The sequence below is a fragment of the Myotis yumanensis genome, unplaced genomic scaffold, assembly GCF_028538775.1.
Source record: "Myotis yumanensis isolate MYYU_CA2020_CCGP unplaced genomic scaffold, mMyoYum1.0.hap1 SCAF_5, whole genome shotgun sequence".
NCBI lineage: Eukaryota > Metazoa > Chordata > Mammalia > Chiroptera > Vespertilionidae > Myotis > Myotis yumanensis.
The window spans coordinates 24,157,841-24,183,959 of NW_027223756.1; the positions used below are offsets into that span (position 1 = coordinate 24,157,841).

Genomic DNA, 26,119 nt, shown 5'->3' on the forward strand with positions numbered 1-26,119 from the left:
AGATGAAATTTAAATTTCTGTATCCATCTGTGTACATATTGTCTGTGCTGCTTACAAAGGCAGAGTTGAGTTGTTGCAACAAGGACCAAATGACCCCCAAAGCCTAAAAAAATTACTATCTGGCTTTTTACAAGAGAAGTTTGCTGACCTCTGAATATCCAGAACTTATTGATCATAAAGTTCAGCATCTTCTTAAGCCTTACCTGGTCACCCCAGCCCAGACCATCTAGTCATTTTTCTACCCAGGGAATTTTTGGTCCTTTTTTTCTGTCTAAAAAAAATGTTTTTGACTCATTTTTTATCTTTGAATGATTATTGAAGAAGCTATATTTCTAAAGTATAATATATGTATTTTGAAAATAATTATACAAAATTCAAAGACCAATGTAATCTCTTCTAGCTTAACTGCTCATTCTCCATGATACTATCTATGCGTTGTGTTGCTACAGTGTTCACTGCTGACAATTATTTGCAGAATTAAGGAGGACTGTATGAAAAGCAAATAGCAAAGGCTCAGCAATGAGGCACCGCTGTTTCCCAGTTCAGAACCCTCTGAGTTTGATATGATCTGCGTTCCCAGTCTCCAGCCCATGTATAGAGACAATGTCTTTGGGCCCATGGTAGTACCGTAGCCACTAATTAAATCTTAAACTTCTCTCTCTGTCCTCAGCTGGATGGAGGCCAGCATTATCTATCCGTGGGAGTTCTTACTCTCTGTGGGAAAATCGTTGGCCATTTCTCTCATTGGGCAAAATTGTTGGCTGTGTCTTCTGTATAGTAAAAATCACTGGCTGCATCTCAATTGCCGAGCCTTTTCTCTCCAGGGGCAAAACTGTTGCTGGCACATCTCTGAAGGAGAATTGCCATCTGCCTCGCTCTGTGGGAAAATTGCCAGTTGTGTCCCCATGATGGGGAAGTAGCCGACCATGTCTCCAAACAAAAAAGCGTGGCCCCTTCTCCATAGTAGAAACATCAGTGGAAGTGAGCAATGTAAAACTCTGTGCATGGTCCCTTTTTCATCAGGAACAAACCTTCCCCTCCCCCCGGCCTCCTTTCCTGTACTCTCCCTCTCATCTGCCTGAGTCATCAAAGGCAGGGTGGGTGGTGGCGACATTGTTCAGCACCAAATGAAAGACACTTGGACCAAGAAAGGCGATTTTCAAGTGGCAGTCCAGAGACAAGCTATTGTGTGTCTGTGCCACAGCCCAGTTCGGAGACCTAGAAATCGATTTACAACTGGTAGCTCTTAAGATCTGGCCCCACCTCGGGCTCTGGGACTTGTTTTGCACCAAGTTTGCCTTTAACACCACCCCCTTGTGCATGGCTGCTGCCTTCCCTGTTATTCTGGGTGTGCAGGCACAATGCTAAGCGCTTGGCATGAAAGAGCTCATCTGTCCCACCACCCCCCAAAAGGTAGGAACTCCTCTGACAGGTAAGGAAAATGAAGCTTGGAAGGAGTCAAGCCACATGCTTCATAGCTTGTAAACAGCAAAGTCGGAGTTCAACCAGGCGTGCTAAGCTTAGAGCCGCCTGTCCTCTTAGCCACTGTACCTTAGGCTGGGGAGTGTGAGGAGGCCGTCAGGATCAGCTGTGTGGCCTTGGGTCCCCTCCTGACTCTTCATCGTAGGCATGAGTTTCTGTGCAGTGTCCAGTGTGAGGTCGAGAAGGGAGCCTCTCCAGAAACAGCCTTCCCTATGGGTTCCCTCCATCCTCTCTTCTCCTGTCCCACAACCCAACGACAGGCACACTGCATCCTTCCTGTTTGTTCTCCTCTTTCTCCTCCTCCCCTGCCCCCCGGTTGTAATGAATGTAGTTTTAGCTTTAGGTTTCTCTAAGTCAGCAGTTTTCTTCCTGACACTTCCTTTCTCTTATTTGTGAATTCCACTCTTTCCCAGGATTCTGGGACCTTATTCAGCCCATCAGTCATCGGAGCTCTCTCGGGTGCGTAGCCCGCGCCAGCACCCTGAAGGATAACATCAAACACAGTTCTGTAGAGTGATATTCAGATTTGCACATGTTATAACACAAAACACTGCCTGCTCGGGACACTGAATGCGGTATTCCCCCGCATCCTCAGTTTTGCTTTCCATGGTTTCGGTTACCCACACTCAACTACAGTCCTAAAATATTGCATGGAAAATTCCAGAAATTAACAATTCATAAGTTTTGAATTGTGCACCATTCTGAGTAGTGTGATGAAACCTTGTACCGACCCACCCCGTCCAGGATGTGAATCATCCCTTTGTCAAGCACATCCATGCTGTATGTAAGGTATAATATGATATTTTAAGAGCAAGACCATATTCACATAACTTTAATGGCAGGATGTTATGCTATTTTATTGTTGTTAATCTCTGACTTTAGTTATGTATATAGGGGGGAAACCAGGGTATATACAGGGTTTGGTACAACTCATGCTTTCAGGCATCCACTGGGGGTCTAGGAACAAATCCCTGCAGATAAGCAGGGCGGGGGGGGGCAGCTACTTTATAGCCTGTGGGATTTCCAAGGAAGTATCAGTTGCTTTCGACTAGACTCTTTTGACTAGAGCATTGTAACCCAAAGTGTGTTCTAAGCAACAATATACTAGAGAAACAATGGGCTGCAAGTGATTTTCCAAAAAAATGGAATAGTGGGGAGGGAGGAGGTGTGACCCAATAAGACTTGAAAGCGGGATTAAAGCCAGGGGCAGCCATTCCCCCAGGTAACATCTGGCAATGTCTGGAGCCACTTGGGTTATCACAAGTGGGGATTGCGGATTTCCTGGGTAGAGGCCAGGGATATTGCTAAACACCCTCTAACGCCCCCAACAGCAAAGAATTACTTGGCCCAAAATTCACCAGTGCATAGGTTGGGAAACCTGGAGTAAAGAATGTTAGTTCTTACCTGTGGGACTTCTCGGCACCTTTAATAAGCGAATTGCATTCTCAAAACTGGGTAGGAGTTTCCCAAGTTCATTGGCCTCAGAATCTGGAATGCCCGACATATCACGGGGTGGGCATGCTGCTGATGTCACCTGGGGAAGGCTACCCTACAGTAGCAGGGGTCAGTAGAGGGAAATTGAAAGACAAGACTAGTGGAATTTCACAGATCTTATCATCTAAGAGCTGGGAGGGACCTGGTTGGCAATCCTGCCTCTTTCACATTACAGACAAGGAAACAGGCCCAGGCGGTTGAAGGTTGCCCAGTCATTCTAATGAAAGGCAGTAGGACAGAAGTTAAAAGCCCAGAGGTTAAGAGCATAAGAAGCAAACCAAGTTCAAATCCTGGCTTTGCCTCCCACTAGCTATAAAACCTCTGTGCCTGAGTTACTGATTTGTGGAAAAGGGAAATCATCATATCTATGACTATTGAATGAGTTACTACATGTAAGGCACATAGCATTAGCGCTCAACAAATAGATAGTATTGTTAAGAGTTGGCTAATTTGTGTCCAGCCTGGATTCCAACCCAGCATCCTTGACTTCCCAGTCTGATGTTCTTTCCAGTATCCCATGATGGACACAGGAGGCGGTGAGGAGGAGCTGAGGCACAAAAGTGGGAGAGCACCAGGTCTATCTAGAACAGTGGTTCTCAACCTTCCTAATGCCGCGACCCTTTAATACAGTTCCTCATGTTGTGGTGACCCCCAACCATAAAATTATTTTCATTGCTACTTCATAACTGTAATGTTGCTGCTGTTATGAATCGTAATGTAAATATCAGATATGCAGGATGTATTTTCATTGTTACAAATTGAACATCATTAAAGCATAGTGATTAATCACAAAAACAATACGTAATTATATATGTGTTTTCCGATGGTCTTAGGCGACCCCTGTGAAAGGGTCGTTCGACCCCCAAAGGGGTCGCGACCCACAGGTTGAGAACCTCTTATCTAGAACATGAGGGAGCCCAGTTTAACGAGATTGTTTGAACAGAGAGATGATATTGACAAAGCAAGGAAGGTCTGGTTGTGGTGGCAGTGTCACAGACAGACACATGGTCCCTTGAAAGCCCATTTCTACTCTTTAACTGTGATCCTGGGCAAATTACTCACCCTCTTCTGGTCTATCTCATCTATAGGTAAGGACAGTAAGCATACCTTGCTCATAAGCTTGAGCATTAAATGGGATAATGTATGCGAAGTATGAGGACCAAGAAATGGGCCAGATGTCATTGTTTTTTTGACTGTTGTTATTGGGGTCTCCAAGATACGTGCTCCCTAGTGGTGAATCTGACACAGTTTTGATTAGTCTTAAGATCTGTCACTCAAGCAGTAGATGCTTTTGTACCACACGTTCAGTAACGTACATAGAACACACAGTGATGTTTCATTTGCATTCCTCTTGCTGGCCCCCCAGCACCTTTACTCCCCTCTGTTAATGCAGTAAAATCTCACGTATTCACATCTGTAACGAAATGAGTAGAATTGTTTAGCATTTGTCTTTTCCTCTAGCCTGTGAGCACCATGTGGGTAGGACTGGATCTGTCTTGTTCCTTACAACCTTGGCATTTAGCACTTGGATTGCGGGAAACGAGTTAAGTCGGCTCGCGTGAATTGCGCGTACTCCGCGGGAGCCGTCTTAACTCGGTTCATATAGATTTGCGGTGGAGTGCGGGAAACGTGTAAACTCGGGCCGATTGTAACTGCGTATTACCAAATATTTGTTTGTTTGCCGTTCACAAAGATACCTACCTGCATATGCGAACCGTTTCATACCCATTGGGGTAATAGGTATCATAAAAATCCCTTGTAAGTAGAGAACACTTTATGGCGCTGGTCGAGTACAATACCGTTAGGGTACCAATGTATTGTTTTCTCATTTTATAACCGATATCCCTGGATATCTCACCATGCAAAGAGAATAGTTATTGAGAAATACTTCTTGTGTCCGGACGTCTTTAGTTTTGAGTTTTGTGAATATTATTACGTGTTTAAATATTTAAATATATTGTGATAAAGACATTCATATAGAATTTTTTAACCAAATAAAATAAAATCGTTCCGCAAAGTGTTCGCATAATAATTATTTTTTTATATCAGATATCTATCGGAGTACCGCTATTTTCAGTTAGTATTATTTTTATTTGCTTTAACCTAGAATGTCGCAGCATTCAGACTATAGTGATGATGAGTTTTGTGCAGACAAGTTGTCCAATTATTCTTGTGATAGCGATCTTGAAAATGCGAGTACAAGTGATGAAGATTCTAGTGATGATGAAGTAATGGTGCGTCCCAGGACATTGAGGCGACGAAGAATTTCGAGCTCCAGCTCTGACTCAGAGTCAGATATAGAAGGCGGGAGAGAAGAATGGTCGCATGTTGATAATCCACCGGTCTTAGAAGATTTTTTAGGGCATCAAGGATTAAACACAGATGCTGTTATAAATAATATAGAAGATGCCGTGAAATTATTTATCGGAGATGATTTTTTTGAATTTCTTGTAGAGGAGTCAAACAGGTATTATAATCAAAATAGGAATAATTTCAAACTTTCAAAAAAAAGCCTAAAGTGGAAAGATATAACCCCTCAAGAGATGAAGAAGTTTTTAGGGTTAATTGTTCTCACGGGACAGGTGCGCAAAGATAGAAGAGATGACTATTGGACCACGGAGCCATGGACGGAGACGCCATATTTTGGTAAAACGATGATGAGAGACAGGTTCCGACAGATATGGAAAGCTTGGCACTTCAATAATAATGCGGATATCGTAAATGAATCAGATAGACTTTGCAAAGTGAGACCAGTACTAGATTATTTTGTGCCTAAATTTATAAATATTTACAAACCTCATCAGCAATTATCACTAGATGAAGGGATCGTACCTTGGAGGGGAAGATTATTCTTTAGGGTATATAATGCTGGCAAGATCGTTAAATATGGAATATTGGTTCGTTTGTTGTGCGAAAAGTGATACAGGATATATCTGTAACATGGAAATTTATTGCGGCGAAGGAAAGCGATTATTGGAAACGATACAAACAGTAGTGTCTCCATACACTGATTCGTGGTACCATATATATGGACAATTATTATAATAGCGTCGCAAATTGTGAAGCACTTATGAAAAACAAATTCAGAATATGTGGAACAATCCGGAAAAATCGAGGTATACCTAAAGATTTTCAAACAATTTCTTTGAAAAAAGGTGAAACAAAATTTATAAGGAAAAATGATATATTGTTACAAGTGTGGCAATCAAAAAAGCCTGTATACCTGATTTCTTCGATTCATTCTGCGGAGATGGAAGAAAGTCAGAATATTGACAGAACATCAAAAAAGAAAATTGTCAAACCGAATGCACTCATTGACTACAATAAACATATGAAAGGTGTTGACCGGGCCGACCAATACCTTTCATATTATTCGATATTGCGGAGGACGGTCAAATGGACAAAAAGGTTGGCAATGTATATGATAAATTGCGCATTATTTAATTCTTATGCAGTTTACAAATCAGTGAGGCAAAGAAAAATGGGTTTTAAAATGTTTTTGAAACAAACAGCTATCCACTGGTTGACGGATGATATTCCAGAGGACATGGACATTGTTCCAGACCTTCAACCAGTACCGTCTACTTCTGGAATGCGGGTTAAACCACCTACATCTGATCCACCATGCAGGCTATCGATGGACATGAGAAAGCATACGTTACAGGCAATTGTCGGAAGTGGAAAAAAGAAAAACATTTTGAGAAGGTGTCGCGTATGTTCCGTTCATAAATTGCGCAGTGAGACACGCTACATGTGCAAATTTTGCAATATACCTCTACATAAAGGGGCGTGTTTTGAAAAATATCATACGCTAAAAAACTATTAATTTCTATTTGTTTTGATTTATTATGAAAATTTTATTTTAAACTTTAAAAATATGTGTATATTTTTAGGTAATAAGTATTTTTTGGGTTTTTCGTATTTAGTTTATATATATCGAATTATTTATGTACTGAATAGATAAAAAATGTCTGTGATTGAATAAATTTTCATTTTTTACACAAGAAACCGAAAATTTCATTTCAATCGAACCCATACTTCAAAAGATATAGGCATTTTAAACTAACTCTGATTTTGCGCGGGAAACCTAAATAATTGCCCGCGCCATCTTATATTTTGGCGGGAAATTCACCCGACACCGTAGTGTTAGTACAGGGTTTGGCATGCATCCATCCAACAGATATTTTTATTTGTATGTTCTAGGTAGTATACTAAGTGTGGTGCATGAGTGTGCATGCACATAAAATACACTGAGATAGCCCACAAATGATTGCTCAGCCTGAATTAGTAAAAACCCTGAATTTTTCCCATACTTTTCAAGGGCCTAAACAGAAACAAATTTGAGCTGATAGGTTAGATAGGTTCTTTTCAGGGCCTGTTTAATTATTAGATAGATATTATTTTCACTTAAAATTAAAATGGTTGTCCATATTCATTCATTAAACATATATTTATGAGCACCTTCTATGTTCCAAAGAATATAGAACAAAATAGACCAAAAACAAACAAAAAAACATAATAGAAACCTGCCCTTGTAGAGCTCGCATCCTAGGAGGGGAGACAACTAAGTGAAATAAATCGAATGCCCGTGTACATAAACTGAGGGGGAGGGACAGGGAGAGGAAAGGCTGCCTCGCTTCTTGCCACGGGGATTAGAGCTGGGTGGTGAGCGATGGCCTGGAGGCTGGGCTTCTTCTATGGTAAGGGTCTTAACAGGGCATGCGAAGTCCTGCAGTTCTCACCTTATGCTTGCCACTGGGGTTGTATGGCTCAAACCGTGAGTGTTGGTGTAGAACCCATGCCCCTTGGGTGTTTAAATGGACTTTGTATAAAAGGGGAAGCGTAGATCTAGTCATTAGGAGTTGTTCCACTTTACAGTTCCATTGTTCTGTGTAGATTCTAACCTGGAACCGTCTTATAGGTCCTAAAATAAGGTCTCATTGATGGTACCAGGCAGATTTCCATCATGATTAAGAACAAAGACTTTGAATCAGACCTTGATTCAAAAGGCAGATCTAGCTGTGTGTCCTTGGGCAGGTTACAAAACCTCTCTGTGCCTTAGTTTTCCATATCTATAAAATAAGGAATCATCAATCCTACTTCATAGTATTGTTATAAGGATTAAATGAGATAAAGCATGTAAAATACAGGGCCTAGAACAGTGATGGTGAACCTATGACACGTGTGTCAGAGGTGACACGCAAACTCATTTTTTTGGTTGATTTTTCTTTGTTAAGTGGCATTTAAATATATAAAATAAATATCAAAATATAAGTCTTTGTTTTACTATGGTTGCAAATATCAAAAAATTTCTATAAGTGACACGGCACCAGAGTTAAGTTAGGGTTTTTCAAAATGCTGACACGCCGAGCTCAAAAGGTTCGCCATCACTGGCCTAGAATATACTAAGCTTCCCATAGACAGTAGTTATTAGCACTATTAAATGTTACCAAATGAATGAATAGAATTCCTGAAGTTGATATTAAACCTCGGATAGGCATAGATGTGTCATGAACTGCAAAGTGCTGTGATGCTATGTTATCTATATCCTGTCCTCTGTCCCACATACACAAGTAGTGATGGGTTGATTAAAGAACTGTCTTTTTTTTTCACCTCAATATTCTGGGGATATCATTTTGAGGCTTTCTAATGTTGCTACATTGGGCCCCAATATGCAGGTGTTTGGAGAACAGATTCCTTATAAACAGTTCACAGTCCCAAGTTCTCAAGATTCCCAATGAATGAAATATGATTGGCCAATGCAGAAGAGTGCAAGCTAATGGTGATAAAAATATCAACTGACAGTTACTGAAAACCTACCATGTGCCAAGCATATGTGTCAGGCCACATACAACCCCTTTCTGCCCCTGAGAAAACTGAAGCTCGGGGTAGTAAAGAAAAAGTCAACCACTGGTAAGTTATAGGGCAGTGATGGCGAACCTATGACACGCGTGTCAGGTGACACGCAAACTCATTTTTTTAGTTGATTTTTCTTTGTTAAATGGCATTTAAATATATAAAATAAATATCAAAAATATACATCTTTGTTTTACTATGGTTGCAAATATCAAAAAATTTCTATATGTGACACGGCACCAGAGTTAAGTTAGGATTTTTCAAAATACTGACACGCCGAGCTCAGAAGGTTCGCCATCACTGCTATAGAGGCAGGAATGGACTCCAGAGCAGTTTAAACCCTGCCCACCTACTGCCTCAAGCTGTCCCTCACTACATCAGGTGACCAAGGCTCCCACTCCCCTCTGTTAAGATGTGTGTGTGTTTTGCATGGGGTGTGATTGTTGTTTCTAAGTCTCCAGTCCTAATGAGATTGCCTTATATGGAAACTAATGTGAAAATGTAGTTCTCAACTATGAGGAAACCAGTCAGAATCCAGGGAGGGGCCTTCGTTAATGCTTGATTTAAATATAATGCCAGAGACTCAAACTGTGGGTCAGCGACTATAATAAGCTCCCGTTTTTCTGTTTAAATGGTTTTTGGTTGTTTTTTCCTTTTAATCTCAAGTTCAATTCTGACTGATCAATTGTTTTGCTGTTTTCTTAAATGGTTCTGTGAAAAGAAGTATTTTTGGTTCAGCTGGTGGGTTGATTTAGCAAGGTTTGAAAGAGAGCTCGATATCTTAGGTTTTCTATCTGGAATTTGATGGTACTGTGAGTGCATTGAGCAGGCAGGAAAGAGGAAGTTTTGGAGGACAAGTTAACTCAGTAACCTGCAGGCTGCTGTTTGCATCACAATTTTAGGCTGAACCAAACACTTACTAAGTAGGCCATACTTGGTCACCATTGTTGGGGGTCCAAAATAATAAAATATTGGTAAAGATGTATAGCTTGACATCATATATGCTAAGCACTCAGAAGGCAAAGAATTCATTAATTTAGCTGGCTTTGGTTCCAATCAAGCAACAAATATTTATTGAACATTTGTGAGTAAAACTCTCAGTACAAAGACAAGAAAAACCAAAATCCTGCCTCTAAGTTCACATCCTACTTGTGGTAAGACAAACCTGTGGGTTATTAAATAATAAGGTGAGAGTCCCTGAGCACATGCTAGATGAATGAGCCAGACCAAGCATGATGGGGCTTCAGAGAAAGATCATTTGGGGCTAAAGTAACATGTAAAAGATGAGGCATTTGAATCATTAAGGAAGGAATGATCAAGCAGAGCTTAGACATGGGATAACAAGATATATTCTGTACATTCAATTTGAACCAGAGAAGTTCAAAATCAAGGTAATGCAGCTTATGACAGACTCAATATCAAACTGTAGAGCTGTCTTTTATTCCTGTAAGTGGAAATTAGCTGAATCAATAAAGACATGGTAAGTGCCTGGCTGGGTATTGGAGCAAACAAACAACATACAGGGTGGGCCAAAAGTAGGTCTCAGTTTATTCTAGTTTTTTTAAAAAATATATTTTTATTGATTTTTACAGAGAAGAAGGGAGAGGGATAGAGAGTTAGAAACATCGATGAGAGAGAAACATCGATCAGCTGCCTCCTGCACACTCCCTACTGGGTATGCGCACGCAACCAAGGTACATGCCCCTGACCAGAATCGAACCCGGGACCCTTGAGTCCACAGGTCGACGCTCCATCCACTGAGCCAAACTGGTCAGAGCTATTCTAGTTTTTTTGTGTGTAGGTTGTTGTTTTTTAAATCTCACCCCAGGACATTCTTGGAGAGAGAGAAACATTGATCCCTTGCCTTCCATACGTGCCCTGACCCAAACCCACAACCTTTCAGTGCACAGGATAATGCTCAACCAACTGAGCCACTCCAGGCAGGCTATTCTTATTTATTTATTGTATTTTTCATACAAACAACTGTAAACCTACTTTTGCCCCATCCTGTATACAAAGGACATCGTAGCCACAGTTCAGTAACTTGCCCTAGGTCACACACTAGTAAATGACAGCAAAGCCCCATTATTAAACACAACAATCCAGGAAATATAAAAAAACGTATGTCCATACAAAAACTTGTACATGAATGTTCATAATAGCCAAAAGGTAAAAACAACCCAAATGTCGATAAACGAATGAACTGGTAAAGAGAATGTGGTATGTCCATACAATGAAATATTACTCAGCTGTTAATAGGAATGAAGTACTGATACATGCTATAGCCTGGCTGAACCTTGAAAACATGATGCTAAATAAATCAGACACAAAGGACCACATATTCTATGGTTCCATTTATAGGTAATTTCATAGAACCAGGAAATAGATTAGTGGTGGCCTAGGGCTATAGGGGTGGGGAATGGGGAGTAACTGCTAACGGGCATGGAGTTTTTTGAGGGGGTAAAGGAAAATGTTCTAAATTTAGTTTGGGGTGATGGTCTCATGATTATGTGATTATACAGAAAACCACTGAACTGTAATCTTTAAAATGAGTAAATTTTATGGTATACAAATTATATCTTGATAAGGCAGTAAAAATTTTTTAATTTAAGCATCTAAGACCACTCCAGGTTTTGGTATATACAGTGGCACCGGAAACAAGGGGGAATGTGAAACAGAGTTAGGTGCATAGACCTGGAGCTCGGAAATGGTCAAAGCCAGATGAATGGATGGGACAGGCCAGTCCTCCCGTCGGAAGGAAAATACAGAAACCAGTGACAGCTTTTCCTGCTGCCAAAGAGCTGACAGTTCTGTTATCAATGGACTAACGTGTTGGTAAGAATGAGCTAAATTTGTCTTCTTTTGCTTTTGTTCTGCAGTTTTTGAGGAGCCGGAAGATCCAAGCAACCGGTCGTTTTTCTCTGAAATTATCTCTTCAATTTCGGATGTGAAGTTCAGCCACAGTGGGAGGTACATCATGACCAGGGACTATCTGACCGTTAAAGTCTGGGATCTCAACATGGAAAACCGCCCCATCGAGACTTACCAGGTACAGACCACCCTCCACCCATGGGTGAATCTCACCCTTCCACTGTGGGCTTCCAAGTCAGCCTCTGCCCACAAGGGCTTATCACAACACAGAAAAATTAAAGTGGTATATCCTGTGGGAACCACAGGATTTAAGAGGAGCTGCATATGGAAGGGCTAGAACTTAATCCTTATCTACTGAGCACTTACTGTGTGATGGATACCATAGATTCAGATGTGGTCCTGCTCTCCTGACAGTCTGGTAGAGAAGTGAGATGACAAGCAGGGAAGTGAGTGCACAGTAATGATACTGAGGGCCACCTGGGGAGAGAGGCTTTCCTAAAGAAGCAACCCTTCATCTGAGTCTTGACTCCATGAACTAGCCAGAAAAATTGTGTTCTTAGAATAGTGTGTTGAAAGGCCTGGAACCAAGAGAAACACGGTGTGTTCAGAAAGGAACTCTGCATCTGGAATAAGGAACACGGGGGCCGAAAGAGCTTGGAGTTGTAGGCTCCGGTAAAGTAGACTAGGGTATTTCGTCTTTAGTCTGAGTACAATGGAGAGCCATTAAAAAGTCTTACACAGGAAATGCCATTGTGAATTTTGTTTTTACCATGTGTTTTATAGTTCAACTTGCCAAACGGATTGAAGGAATTTAGGGAGGAGGCAATGGTGGCATGCAGGTGGAGAAGGCGGGAGGATGGAGAGTCTGTGAGGTTTGCTAGCTGATTGGGTGTGGAGGGAAGAGGAGTCAGGAAGACTGTGTAGAGGTTTGTAGACTTACTGACAAAAAGAGACGGTATTGTTTAGAATGGTTGGCGGTTGTTGTTTTAAAGAGGAAGACTAGACTTTGAGGTAGAAAGGATTTGCAGAAGCTAATTCTAGGCAAGAGTACAATGGAAGCAAAGGTCAAGAGGCAGGAATAAACTAGTCTTATTTTAAAGATTCTTGGGTTAGATAAAAAGAAGTGGGGAAATTCTAGACAGAGAAATTTGGTTTACATATTTCTTCTTGAGATATAATGCACATGCCATATTCACCTTTTCATAGTGTACAATACAGAGGGGTGGCCTGTGCCCAAAGTTGTGGGACTAACATTTTAAAATAAATATTCTGGTTGTGCTGGGGATGAGACAGAGAGAATAGGTATGAGGTTATTGCAACCTTCTGGCAAGGGGTGTAAGTAACTTAGATGACAGTATTAGCAATGGAGGTGATCAGAGTCTTGGAATATATCCAAGGTAAAACCAGTAGGATGGGATGTAAGAGAAAAAGAAGCATCCAGGATCACTCCCAAGATTTTTATGCTGAGCAAAGTTGAGTTGCATTGTATTTGGATGGGAAGTCAAGAGTTTGGCTTTGGACATTTTTAATTGGCTCAACATCCAGAAATAGCAAGTAGGCAGCTCAGTATGAGTCTGGATATATCTTGCCTAGAGAAAAACGTTGGACACTTATGAGTATATTGAGGGTATTTAAAGCCTGGGAAAAGAAAGTGGATTTGGCAAGCGAGCTTGAGAAGAAGTGGCCGGGCAGGTAGGAGAAAAACAGAGGAATATCCTAGAAGCCAAGAGCAGAAACTGTCCTGAGGAGGGAGTCATCTGCTGCTGTTGCTGAATCAAGTAAGGACTTGAGACGTGACCCTTGGACTGAGTGATGTAGAGATTCTCGGGAACCTCCATGAAAGAGGTGTAGGTGCGTGATGGATGAATGTCTGATTGGAGTGGGTTCAGGACGGACTCTGAATAGAGGACGTGGACATAGTGAATACAGATAACTCTTCCAAGAAATTTTATTCTGAAGGGGAACAGAAACATGGGATACAGGCTTAAAGAAGTTTTATGACAATAAGAAGCAGCCAATGGAGGGGGAGACAGCTAAAGGAACAAAGTCCTTGAGGGAAGAGAGTCCATTGCAAAATTGGCCTTAGAGGGGAAGATGGACAATTCTTCCATCGAAAAAAGAAGAGTGCAGTAAGCTTGTAAATTATGTGATGGAACTATAGACAGTTTCTTATGTCGATTTTCTCAGTAAAATACTCATGAGAGAGAGTGAATAGACTAGGGAAATGTAGGGTTACGCAGGGATCTACTTGAGGTTTATATTATTGATTTTAAGTGAGGCTACCTGTAGGATTGTGTGTTCCTTCCCAACCACATTCACCTGCTTGGTACAGGTAGGGAAGGGCAGGAAGTTAGATTTAACTAGTGATGGGGTTTTTGCCAAAATGAGTACAGTGGAAATGGAAAGAAAAGCAGGTTTGTTGAAGGTTTATAGCAAGAGAGTGGTTATAATGATGGACCACTGAATCGAAGGCAGTAAGGAGGAAAATAGATCAAATCAGGAAGTAGCAATAGAGCAATAGTTGTTCAAGGAATGACCAAGGAAGCAAAGGACAAAACTCATTGAAAATGATGAGGCCGAGAGACCAGAGTATTTGAATCACTAAAGAATGATGGCGGGAATAGTGATGGAGAGGGCTCAGGGAACTTCTGGGGACTGTAAAAAGGATGGGTATCAGGGAGTTGAGTTTGCTGGCATCAAGGGGCTGAGGACTCCAGGCAGTAACAATTGTGTGGAGCACCAACGAGCCCACCATGTCCCAGGAGAGCAAAAGTCCTGCCACCACGTGAGCAGCCTGAGGAAAAGCAGATCTCTCCATCAGAAGGAGGAGGAAAAGTTCAGAGAAGAGGTTGAGGACGTCCAGGATTTTAATGACTGACTGTGAGTTCCAGAGGGTGCTGTAACAGGTCTGAGGGCCAGAATTCAAGACCACGTATGGAGTTGAGATAATTTGTTTACCCCTGGGGTTCAAAGAGCATCCCCTTGTATATTGGGGGTCTTACTGTCCCCCAAAGCATACCCAGACTTAAAGGTCCAACTCCGCAGCACCTGCCCCAAGCTCTCACTCACAGTCCTCCATCTTCAGTCCATAGGTGTCCTCTCCCAGCTGCACAGACAAACCATCTCGTGTTTCAAAATTTAACACAAAAAAAGAGACAGACGGCAGTGGGAACTGGAACCTGAGCATGGGTGGTATTGACAGAGCCTTGATTAGAGAGAAGTAGATTCCGGTGACACAGCTAGCAGTGACATGGAGTAGCCAGCATTTTAAGTTCATGGTTTTCAAACCATGTTTAGCTAAGAAATAGATATTTTAGCCCACGTATTGAAATGAAATATCACTACATTTATATACTATATCAAAGATGGTAAATAAATGCTGATTGAGTGTCTAGAACACTGTTGAAAAAAGACTGTGAGGCCTTCTCCAATGGGAAAGAATCCCATAATCAATTACTAAGGCTTGCCCTGAGCTGTAGACTTAAATATGATGAGCTATTTTCAGGGTTTCCTATAGAAGAAGGAATGGCAACTTGTGAGCAAAATCCAGCCCTGCCTCTGTTTATGTAAATAAAGTTTTATTGAAACACAGCCACACCCAATTATTTTGCATATTATCTATGGCTGCTTTCATGCTACAATGGCAAAGTTGAGTGGTGGTGACAGAGGCCATGTGGCCCACAAAACCTAAAATATTTACTATCTGACCCTTTACTGGAAAAATGTGTCAACCCCTGAAATATAAGAACAAACCAATAGAGTCTGCTCTTGGTAGGCCTCGTGAGCAGACCATTAACTACCAACATCAGACTTCCACAAGTACATAATTGAGAACCCCTGGGTTGGAAAACTCAGTGTCAAAAAGGTCAAACACAATCTAATATGAACACAGAAGCAAAATATTTGGAACATGAAGCATCGAATAAGATGAATTTTAAGTTCTCTCTTGCTCTGTTTTCTAAGTGTTTCTCGTGTATATATCTTACCTTATTCTTGCCTCTGATGGAGAAAGATGCATCTTGTTTGCCTACGATTTTTAACAACAGAACATAAATGCAACATACCTTCACAGTAGCTCTTCTTTTCCTTCAGATGCCTTTAGTTGGAGGCGGGCAGGAGCTTCCCAGAAGGAGGAGAAAATACTAGTTCAGAAAAGATTTTCCCCTGAATCCTTCCTGACTTTTATCCTTCAGGAATTACTTATGGATAGTCACAGGGATGTAAAGGAAATACAGTCAAGAATATTGTAATAACTGTATATGGTGTCAAATGGGTACTAGACTTATTGTGGTGATCACTTAATAAGTTATAGAAATGTCTAAGCATGGTGTGCCTGAAACTAATATAATATTGCATGTCAACTGTAACAGAAAAATAAATTTAAAAATTATTTATTGAGTTACTGGTGGTGTGGTTCCCACTAATGGGCCCATGCTTCCAAAGCTCACACATTCTGACACTTATTACTCACCTGTGCTGTTTCTATAAGCAAAGATGAAGGATCAGGAAAGGTTCATCAAGGAGAGGACAGACTGGGTCAGGCCTGAAAAGGCATACCACCACCCTCTTTCTAAACCTTGCTGCTCTATCCCCTCCCTCCCTATCAAAATCCTAATTATTTTAAAGATAATAGTTGATACTTCTCCTACCAAAGGAAGGAAGTTGGATGATCATAGTGAAGCAAAGAATGTGGGACTCTGAGAAGTGCTGCATTATACAAACCTGCTTAACCAAGGGTTTGCAAAACTTATTTCCCCTTCTTAGAATACTCACATCTGTGCCTTGCCTTAAAAGTGCTCCATACTAGCCCTAACCTGTTTGGCTCAGTGGATAGAGCGTCGACCTGCGGACTCAAGGGTCCCAGGTTCGATTCCGGTCAAGGGCATGGCATGTACCTTGGTTGCAGGCACATCCCCAGTAGGGGGTGTGCAGGAGGCAGCTGATGGATGTTTCTCTCTCATCGGTGTTTCTAACTCTCTATCCCTCTCCCTTCCTCTCTGTAAAAAAAATCAATAAAATATATATTTTTTTAAAAAGTGCTCCACACCAGATAAGAGGGAGGAGGAGAGAAGTCTAAGGATCTGTTTGCTCATCTTTCCCCTCCAACAGCAGGAGAGCTGGAGCGTCGGGATCAGAGATTTGGCTCCCACTGCCCCCTGGATTCACTCCCAGTCCAACTCCTCTCCCTCCCCCACGCATTACACACAGCCCAGAAGCAAGTCAGTGATAAAGGCCAGAATCAACACTTTCTAGAAACGAGACCAGTGCTGAGTCCCTTAACTCCACCATCACCTTCTTCATAGAAAGTCTGTGGTGCTTTGAGGGAATGGGGAGAACAGTCAAGACATGGAGTAAACAGAAGTATGGCCCAGAAGCCAATCCTGTCTGCCACCTGCTGTTATAAATAAAGTTTTACTGGAACACTTCCCTGCTCATTTGTTTATGTATTGCCTGTGGCTACTTTTGCATTACAGGGGCAGAGCTGAGTGGTTGCAACAGAGGCCATATGGCCCTTTATATTGTAAAAAGTTTGCCAGCCCCTGGTCAATGCCCAGAATCAGCCCTCTTTTGCCCTCAGATGCTCTTCTGGTTTTATGCTCAAAAATTCTTAACAATCACTCAAGATTTTCATCCATACAAACAGAAATGGCCTTCTGAGCCACTTCAATATGCCCCAAAGGTGGCAGAAAGGGAGAGAATTAGTTCATTTGCAGCAGAGATACCAAGTACAGAACACAAGTATCATTCTTGCATCCCCCTTCCCCACCCACAGCCCTGAAGCAGACACCCTGGCAAGGCCCAGAACCTTGGGGGAACAACAGAGCCACGGTGGAGGAAATTGATTTGCAGTTAGCAATACACTGTCCCATGACTCAGCGAGCTTGTAAAACCCAAAACGTGTACGGCCACATGGGATGAATCTTGCCTCAGTCCTTTGTCCAGTACTCAGCACACAGCTGCGCCTGAGGTCAGCATCCCGCTGGACTCTGGACTCAGGAGAGGCGAGGGGCCCAGGCTGCAAGACAAGGGAGAATGAACCATCACTCTAAATCTGAACACAGTGACACATGCTTTTCCTACCATCCTTCTACCTTCACCCAGGTCTGTCTTCCCGTTGGCCTCATCTCAGGTCATTATCACGGCTTCTGTGTGGGACTGAGACCCCGTGTACTACAGTACGGTGAGGCTAATGAGGCAGAGCGAGTGGGGGAGGCAGATTGCTAGAGTAGAGAGTGGGTGCCCTGGAACCCGAATACAGGGGTTCAGTTCCCATCCTGTCATGTTCTTTCCTGTGTGATCTTGGACACATGATGTCATACCCTGCACTTCATGCTTCATTAAAATGAAGTGGATGATGGTCCCTACATCCTGAGATGAGATTTTATGGAGAAAGCACCTGGCTAATAACAAGTAACATACTATGTACGCCTATTATTATCATCACCACTCCTTACTACTGGGCCCTGTTGGGTGCCACTGCCCACCTACCAAGCTTGTTTGATCCATCTAGTCACATAAGCAGCCCATCCTAATGCCCCACAGCTGGAAAGGGCCGCGCCTGGTTTCAGACCAGGACCACCTGGATGGAGGCGCGTTTACACCGAAAGAATTAACAGCTCACGTCAACAGAGGAGGTATTCTCAGACATCATCCTTTTTTAAAATAATTGACTCTGTTGATGTATTTCTTCCTCAGGTTCATGACTACCTCCGCAGCAAATTGTGCTCCCTCTACGAAAACGACTGCATTTTTGATAAATTCGAGTGCGTGTGGAATGGGTCAGACAGGTAAGAAAGGCTCAGTGGCCGGGAGCCTCCCAAAGGCCGGCCCTCTCCTGGCGGAGGCCTGGGTGGTTTCTTTTCCATGGATGTCAATGTCAGGTCCCAAGGCCTGGCAGGGATGCCTTGTGTGGGTCACCGGATGCCCCTGGGGTCAGGCCTGGGAAGAAGGGAAGGACGCGTAGTGAGACCCTGGACTCCTCTTTCAGGACCAGCGCAGGTGACCCTTTGACATCAGCGAGAAAATACGATCTTTTACACACAAGACACCCCCCCCCCCGCCCCCCCTCGCCAGGGCCAGGCCAGCATGCCGAAAATGGAGAGCACTAATGATCCTCCCTCAGATCCCAGCACGAACGGTTCACGTGACTGCAAACTTTCTAGATCGAAAATTATTTCTTGAAGCTGCTAGTGTAGACTTGGCCAAAGGCCCCGGCGGCTCATTAGCTGAATGCTAGCCGGCCCCATTTATCACATTCCCTCTACGTGATTTATTACTGTTTTAAGGCCTTTGATTTCAACAGTGCTTCATATTACCTCCCAATAGTTCATTTTTAGTTTGACAAATACAGATGAATCTCTGAGTTCCAGGAGAACTTGGCTCAGGCTTCCAGGGGCTGTCCCTGGTGAAGGTGGCACCAGCACTACAGTATTGCCTAGAACAGTGATGGCGAACCTTTTGAGCTCAGCGTGTCAGCATTTTGAAAAACCCTAACTTAACTCTGGTGCCGTGTCACATATAGAAATTTTTTGATCTTTGCAACCATAGTAAAACAAAGATTTATATTTTTGATATTTATTTTATATATTTAAATGCCATTTAACAAAGAAAAATCAACCAAAAAAATGAGTACACGTATCATAGGTTCACCATCACTGGCCTAGAAGCACAGAAATCCAATGGTGCCAAAGCACTCGGAGAGTCTCGCCTTTAGTGAGCGGGAGCTGTCCCTGTCCCTTGTTCGGCCTTCTTAGCCAGTGAACCAGAGCGCCCTCCACGTAGCCTGGAAGAAATCACCCTATGGCAGAAGACCCAAGTCAGACCATCCAGCTGGCATAGGACGGGGGCGAGGAGGGGCGCAAAGCAATTGTGATATATGAACAAAAGCTCCTACAAGGGAAAGAAGCTAGCCAGCCCTGTTATTTTATTACTTATTTATATATAATGTATTTGTTTATTAGTTGTACATATTATTGTGTATTTGTTGTCATTGCTCTCATTTCCCCCTCTATCTTAGCCTAGATTCAAAAACTACACTTATTAAGCACCTACTGTGTACCAGGCACCTTCACACACATTATGTTATTTAATCCTGACCATGGATTAAATAACAGAATGTTATATATGTTATTTAACATAAACAACATAAAAATGTTAGAAAATGGGACTCCACCACTTACTGGGCTCTGTTTGGTGCCACTGTCCACCTTGTTTGATCCGTCTAGCCACGCAAGCAGCTCACCGGCCCATCCTAACGCCCCACAGCTGGGGAGGGCCTTCACAGTCAGCTTTAAATATGCACAGTGCTTCATGGTTTCAAAGTGCTCCTGCTCTCCTCACCTTCTCCAGCCTCACAATCCTGAGCCCCACAACCCTGTGACTCACTGACTGAGCCCCAGAACAGAAAGGAATCTAGGGAACAGCAGTAATTAACAAGGAAGCTTATCACGATCCTTATTTCCAGGTCCAAGGCTTGTTGCTCTTGGCGACTGTGAAGGATATCAGCAGTCGAACTCTAGAGCCTGTTTGGGTGTTTTCAATAAAATGTATGGTGCCATCAGCAGGCCACAGAGTGGTGGGGCGTGCTTTAGAAAGGCACCGTAGGGACGTGTGACGGCCCTTTCCCCACAGCACTCAGTTGCACCGTTTGCCTTTCAGCGTCATCATGACCGGCTCCTACAACAACTTCTTCAGGATGTTTGACCGAAACACCAAGCGTGATGTCACCCTGGAGGCCTCGAGGGAAAACAGCAAACCCCGGGCTATCCTGAAACCGCGAAAAGTGTGCGTGGGGGGCAAGCGGAGAAAAGACGAGATCAGCGTCGACAGCCTGGACTTTAGCAAAAAGATCTTGCATACAGCTTGGCATCCTTCAGAAAATATTATAGCAGTGGCGGCTACAAATAACCTATATATATTCCAGGACAAGGTTAACTAGGAGGACAAGTTATTATTGCTTAATAATCTCACATACTGAATACTAGTCAAACACGTTTTTAAATGTTTCTTTGGGTCTTCATTTGATGCATTGACTTTCACTTCCCTACACGGAAAACAACTGGGATAGAATTCAAAGGAGTCCAACTTTCCCATATCCCCAGTTCTAAGACACTTTTGTCCAACCCAATAGGTCCCGGACACTTCTGTTTAGAATTGAGAGCTGCCAGCTAACAGTAATTCTTCCATAGTTGACCTGAATTTCTGATGCTTTTCTTTGCCCAGTTTTCTCTGGTGGGTCCCGTGTTTTGTTGCTAGGTGTCTGCTGAGATAAAATGAGGTTGTCTGTAGTATTTAAAGTGAAAAGGGATACTTTTTTTTTTAATTAAACAATTCCCTTTGATTGAAAAATTCAACAACAAAAAAATAAACACCGTTTACTCTACTCTTTAGAGAAATGCTCCTTATTTTGTGAGAAAGAAAAAAAAAAAAACTAGTCAGCATCTCCTGCCCCAACAGCACTTTTTATTTTTTTGCCATTTTCTTTTTTAACAATGTCATTTGAGCCAGAGATTTATCTCATGAGGCTGTGAAGGGGATGCTGAATGAGAAGGGGAGGACCGCATCAACACTGCTATAGTCTTTCATTTGTAAGCGCCATAGAAAGAGCCTGAGAATCTGGCTGGGAAGCACCGCGAGTGCTTCAGGGGGCATAAAGGGAGCGCTTCCACACGGCGCTTCTCAGGGCTGGCTTGGCAAGGCCACGGGGGCCAGATTCCATCAGCCGCTCTGCTCCTCTTGCTTTTTGTCATTTTAAATGGCTCCATATAATCCTCTACTTACACGTTCCCTGGCTTTTTCTCTTCACCCTTTTCCAGCTTACTTACTCCATTGACTTCTAAAGGCCGGGCCCTGGTTGCTTCTTAGCTGGCATTCTGCATGAAGCTGGAGGCTGCGGGACCAGCCCTGGCTCCCTGAGCAAGGCTGGCCTGTCCTTTTCGGGCGTGTCTCTTGAGCAGACCCCCTCCCCTCTTCCTGGGTTTGGTAACCAAAAGGAACAACCCATCGATCTCCGCTGTTGCTAGAACCGATACAGCCAATAAAAATGCTGACTTGTACAGTCTAATTGAGCACTTCTAACCCTCCCCAAGCTCACCATCTGCAAAAAAAATGGAATCCGGGGGAATGGAGATGCTTTGACATTAGAGTGACGTCGGCTTAAACCTGTGGAGGCTGGTTCCTCCTTCCCCCAAGTTGAAGATTCAAACTAAAACTTCCAGAAGGTTCAATGTGGCACACCTCTGGGAAGGAGACACAGCGAATTCAAAGGACTGAAAAGCAAAAGGTTTCTCAGAATAAGCAACACATAAGCAGAATTGTAAAGCAGGTCACCCACCAGACCAAGCATATTATGGCATTTCTAGTAGAGAGAACATCACAGGTGAGGTCTGAAGCAAGCGTGGATGCAGCACACACGGCAGCGTGAAATGAATGTCTTTCTAATTAGATTTGAAACACTTCAATTTGCCGGAACTGGCCTGGCCCCTCTTTCTTTCATGCATCCAATAACAAATAGTTATGAAGCCCCTAGACCCAGGTACAATATTTAACTATAAAATAGAGTAAAAGGACACTATATGTACTTGTTATGTGACAGCCATTGAGCAACCCCCTGATGGGTAAATATATGATTCCATTTTCACAGCTGAGAAACAGACTGAAAAGGGTTCGATGGCACCGTCTCGGTGACACAGCCACAGTCGGATCTGGAGCTGTCCCCTCCCGGGTCCGTGCTTCTCCCACCACAGTGATGGGTAACACAGAGCTGCCCTGTCCTGTCTCTTTCCACTAGTGAGGACGCTCACAAACACGCCTTCTCTCTGCCACCGAATATTGCCTGACAGCTGCCCAGGAATACAAATCTGGTCACCAAAGCAGAGAGTGAAGTCAAGTAGCTCCCAGAGGCCTCTAACCCCTGACCTAGACCTTTTTATTACCTTTTAACCATCCCCCAATTTAGATCTTCCATGCCCCATTAGCTAAACTGCTGGTGGCCGGGCAAGGTGACCTGCCTTCTCTGCCTATTCCGGCCTTGGACGCTGTCAAATTAATGATCGCTGCCAGGCCAGAGCCGGGGGTTTAGTGACAGATCCCCAGTCCACTCCCCACCCCTCATCCCCTGAAAAGCTAACCTTGGTCTCAGACAGACAGCTGCCCTAAAGCCCTATCTGCTGACCCAGCTCAGGACCCCCCATGTGGTCTGCCGTATTGGGTTTGAGCGAGAGTGGAAGGAGCATTTCTCTAGAGCTCATCCTTGTGCCAATACCGGTACCACAGGGAAGTGGGGGCGGCCACTGTCATGTGCATTCTTGCTCTGGGCAGCTAATGACACACTCCCTCCCACCCAGAGCAGTAACTTCTTGTGAGTTGAAGAGAATCCGAGGGAAGCTGGAATAGAAGGGAGGGGATGGGGCTGCCTCATTAACAGAGGAAAAGTAGTATTTTGGCACTCCAAACGCTCGCTCGCTTGGGTGATATTCATGAATGCGGTCATTCATTCACTCAAACATTTCATGGTCAGTCTGTACTACCTGCAAGCCCTGTGCCGGGTGGTCCGGGAAGCAGGGCGTGCACTGCCATGGGGGATGCAGGTGATGTTAGCAGGAGAAGGTTACAGTGCGGAGTCTGGGGCACCTGCTGGGTGGAACTCTGAACTCCTCCACTCACACGCTGAACTCTTGGCAAATCACTTCACCTCTCTGGGTCTCAATTTGCTTATTGATAAAAATAAGGATATAAATGGCACCTATATCATAAAATTGCTGTGAAGATTGAGTGATTTAATATAACAGAGCTCTCAGAAGGGTGCGTGGGCAACAATAAACACTCAGTGTGTGTTTCTTGCTGTTGTTCTCCCAGCTCTGTAAACAGGCCTAAGTGCTGTGATGGCTACAGCGGGGCGCCGGGAGAGGGCAGGAAGCATCCTTCATCCAGAGGAGCGATTCCTAGGGTAAACCTGACAGATCAGTAAGGAGTACGTGATCCAGGTGAAGAGAAAGGGAAAGAGCAGTCCAGGTGCCGAGATTGTATATGAAAAAGGGAAAAAAGCACCTACTGTGTTTAAGGAATATACAATATTCTCATACTGGGAAAAACAGGAATGTAGCCCTAGCTGGTGTGGCTGTTGGATGGAGCATCATCCCATACACCGAAAGGATGGGGGTTCCATTCCCGGTCAGGGCACATACCCAGATTGCAGGTTCAATCCCCAGGTGGGGTGTGTATAGGAGGCAACTAATCGATGTTTGTCTCTCATATCAATGTTTCTCTCTCTCTCTCTCTCTCTCTCTCTCTCTCTTTCTCCCTCTCCATTTCTCTCGCTCTAAAAATCAATGAAAGCATGTCCTCCGGTGAGGATTAAAAAAAAAATCAGGAATGCAGACCAAGATAAGGGGACGTAAAGGGACAATAACACATGACATGAGACATAATAATGCATGGCCTCAGTGAGGCTCACACACCAGGGCTCTCCAATAGCCAGGCTATGAGCCGCTTGATTGAGAAATTATGGTTTCCATAGCTTAGCAAATGCATATGGTCCGGGCACAGAGGACATATCAATAAACTCAGCTCAGTGTCACCTCCTCAGAGAACCCTTTCCTGACCACCCTACGTTCCCCGAAGCATTTCGTCCACTCTCATATCCCCAGAGCAGAGAGAAGTGTCTGGCACACAGTAGGTGCTCAATCAATATTTGTTGAAGGAATGAACAAATAAGGCAGGGAGTGAGGAAGACAGGCACAGCCTCTGCCCTCAGGAAGCTTACAAGATGATCAGGGAGTTTGAGTTATGAGGAACCTGGTATATGGCATCACAGCACTGCCCAGAGGAGTCGAGGAATTAAAAAGAAAAAAATGGAGCGCCAGTGAGCCAAGATATGTTAAGAACAAGCGGCGGAGCTCAGGTTGCAGCTGCAGTTAATAGAGCACGTGTCCCTGCCTGATGCATCACCCCCCTCCCCCCCCCCCCCCCCCAGCAGCAGTCAGTCTTCTGGGACCCTGCAAAGCGTGCAGAAAGGCTGACAGCTCACAATCAATACCATGTTCACTGATGCAGGGAGCAACATTATCACATCCAAGATGTTGCCCCCACATCCCGCTCCAACACTAAATATTCCCCATAACAAGGCTAAGGGGAGTGACAAGAGCTATTATTTTCAACCCTCCCACTTGGAAGCAAGAGGTGAGGCAAACCTTCCCCTGGATAGTCTTAGGGAAAGCAAGCCAGTTCCCCCAAGAAATCGTTCAAAGCTGATCCCAAGCCTAACACAGCAAGACAGGGGTGCGAAAGATTGGCATTTCCACTTTGTCTGGGTGTCCATGATATAGAAGGGGAGGCTCTGTGGGCGGCTGAGAGGGGGGTGGATGGTCCCACACACACACCCAGGTTGGCGGGGAATGTGTGAGGGGCGGATGCTGGGCTGTGTTCTATGTGCCCATGTCCCTCTAATAAAATGAAACTTGAACCCCGCCCCCAGTTTAGCTTTCCTATTTCAGCTTCTCTGACTGTGGCATAACTGAAGGTCATATTTCATTCAAGGCAATGGCTTCCAACTCTAAGTGCAGGTGGCTTCTGAATAGTCAGCCGGAATTTATCAAAGGAACAGCAAACAAGTGCATGTTAAACACCACCCATTGCTCAGTGGGGAAAGGGGGAGTGGGTCAGGCTGCACACAGCCTTGCTGTTAAATCCACCCTCACATGGTTCTTAGCCTGTGACAGGACTCTAACAGGAAGCAGGCAGGGCAAGGATGCCAGGGATGTTTTCCTAATTCCATAGTGAATTTATTTAATGGCAGGTTGTTGTTTTTTTTTCAGCCTTTCACTTCCTTCCTGACAAGATGAGAAATATTGCTCTTATTTTTCATGTTCTTTTTGAAAAGACAGACAGGTTAATTAGTTATATTTATGACGCTTCTTGATCAAAGAAATCAGCTAACACTCGAAGATGGGTATATTCACTGGAGATGTGACAAATGTCATAGAAACTCAGAAGTTTGTCCATCATGGAACAAGAAAGCTCAGTTCACAAGCTAACTTTTTCCAATGCACAAAAAGCATGCATTTCGGGGACGGACCGGCACAGACACGGTTAACTAACTCCATCAGCCTCAGACAGTGTCTCAAGAGGGACATTGGGGAGGCGCCCACAAGAACGGTGATTATAGCTTCCTCCTGTTCTCCAGCATTAAACACAAGATGGATTCTTCTTAACATGACATCACATGCACACACGGGCACACACACGCACGCAGCCTCAACAGACCCTCCTTTCTCAGAGACTCTGTGACTCTTCTGTCTGAATGATGGCTGCTCCCCTGCTGGAAACAAAGGTTGTCCATTTCTTATTGTAGTTTATATCAGGACCGGGATCCATTTACAAATGAACACTCCGCTGGCTTGGTTGATAATAAAGTTAC

The 26,119-nt window shown here is 43.6% G+C and overlaps 1 protein-coding gene across 5 annotated transcripts in view; it reads left to right on the top strand.

Annotated features, from left to right (window-relative positions):
- Positions 1-21,085, top strand: part of PPP2R2B (protein phosphatase 2 regulatory subunit Bbeta) — a 366,511-nt gene extending 345,426 nt beyond the window's left edge. For all 5 annotated transcript variants that reach the window (XM_070414667.1, XM_070414668.1, XM_070414671.1 and 2 more), the window contains 3 exons: positions 11,712-11,881; positions 18,400-18,491; positions 20,362-21,085. In XM_070414667.1, coding sequence (XP_070270768.1) covers positions 11,712-11,881; positions 18,400-18,491; positions 20,362-20,641 — 542 coding nt within the window. In that variant the 3' untranslated portion in view covers positions 20,642-21,085. The remainder of the gene's footprint in view (positions 1-11,711; positions 11,882-18,399; positions 18,492-20,361) is intronic.
- The last annotated feature ends 5,034 nt before the right edge of the window (positions 21,086-26,119 follow it).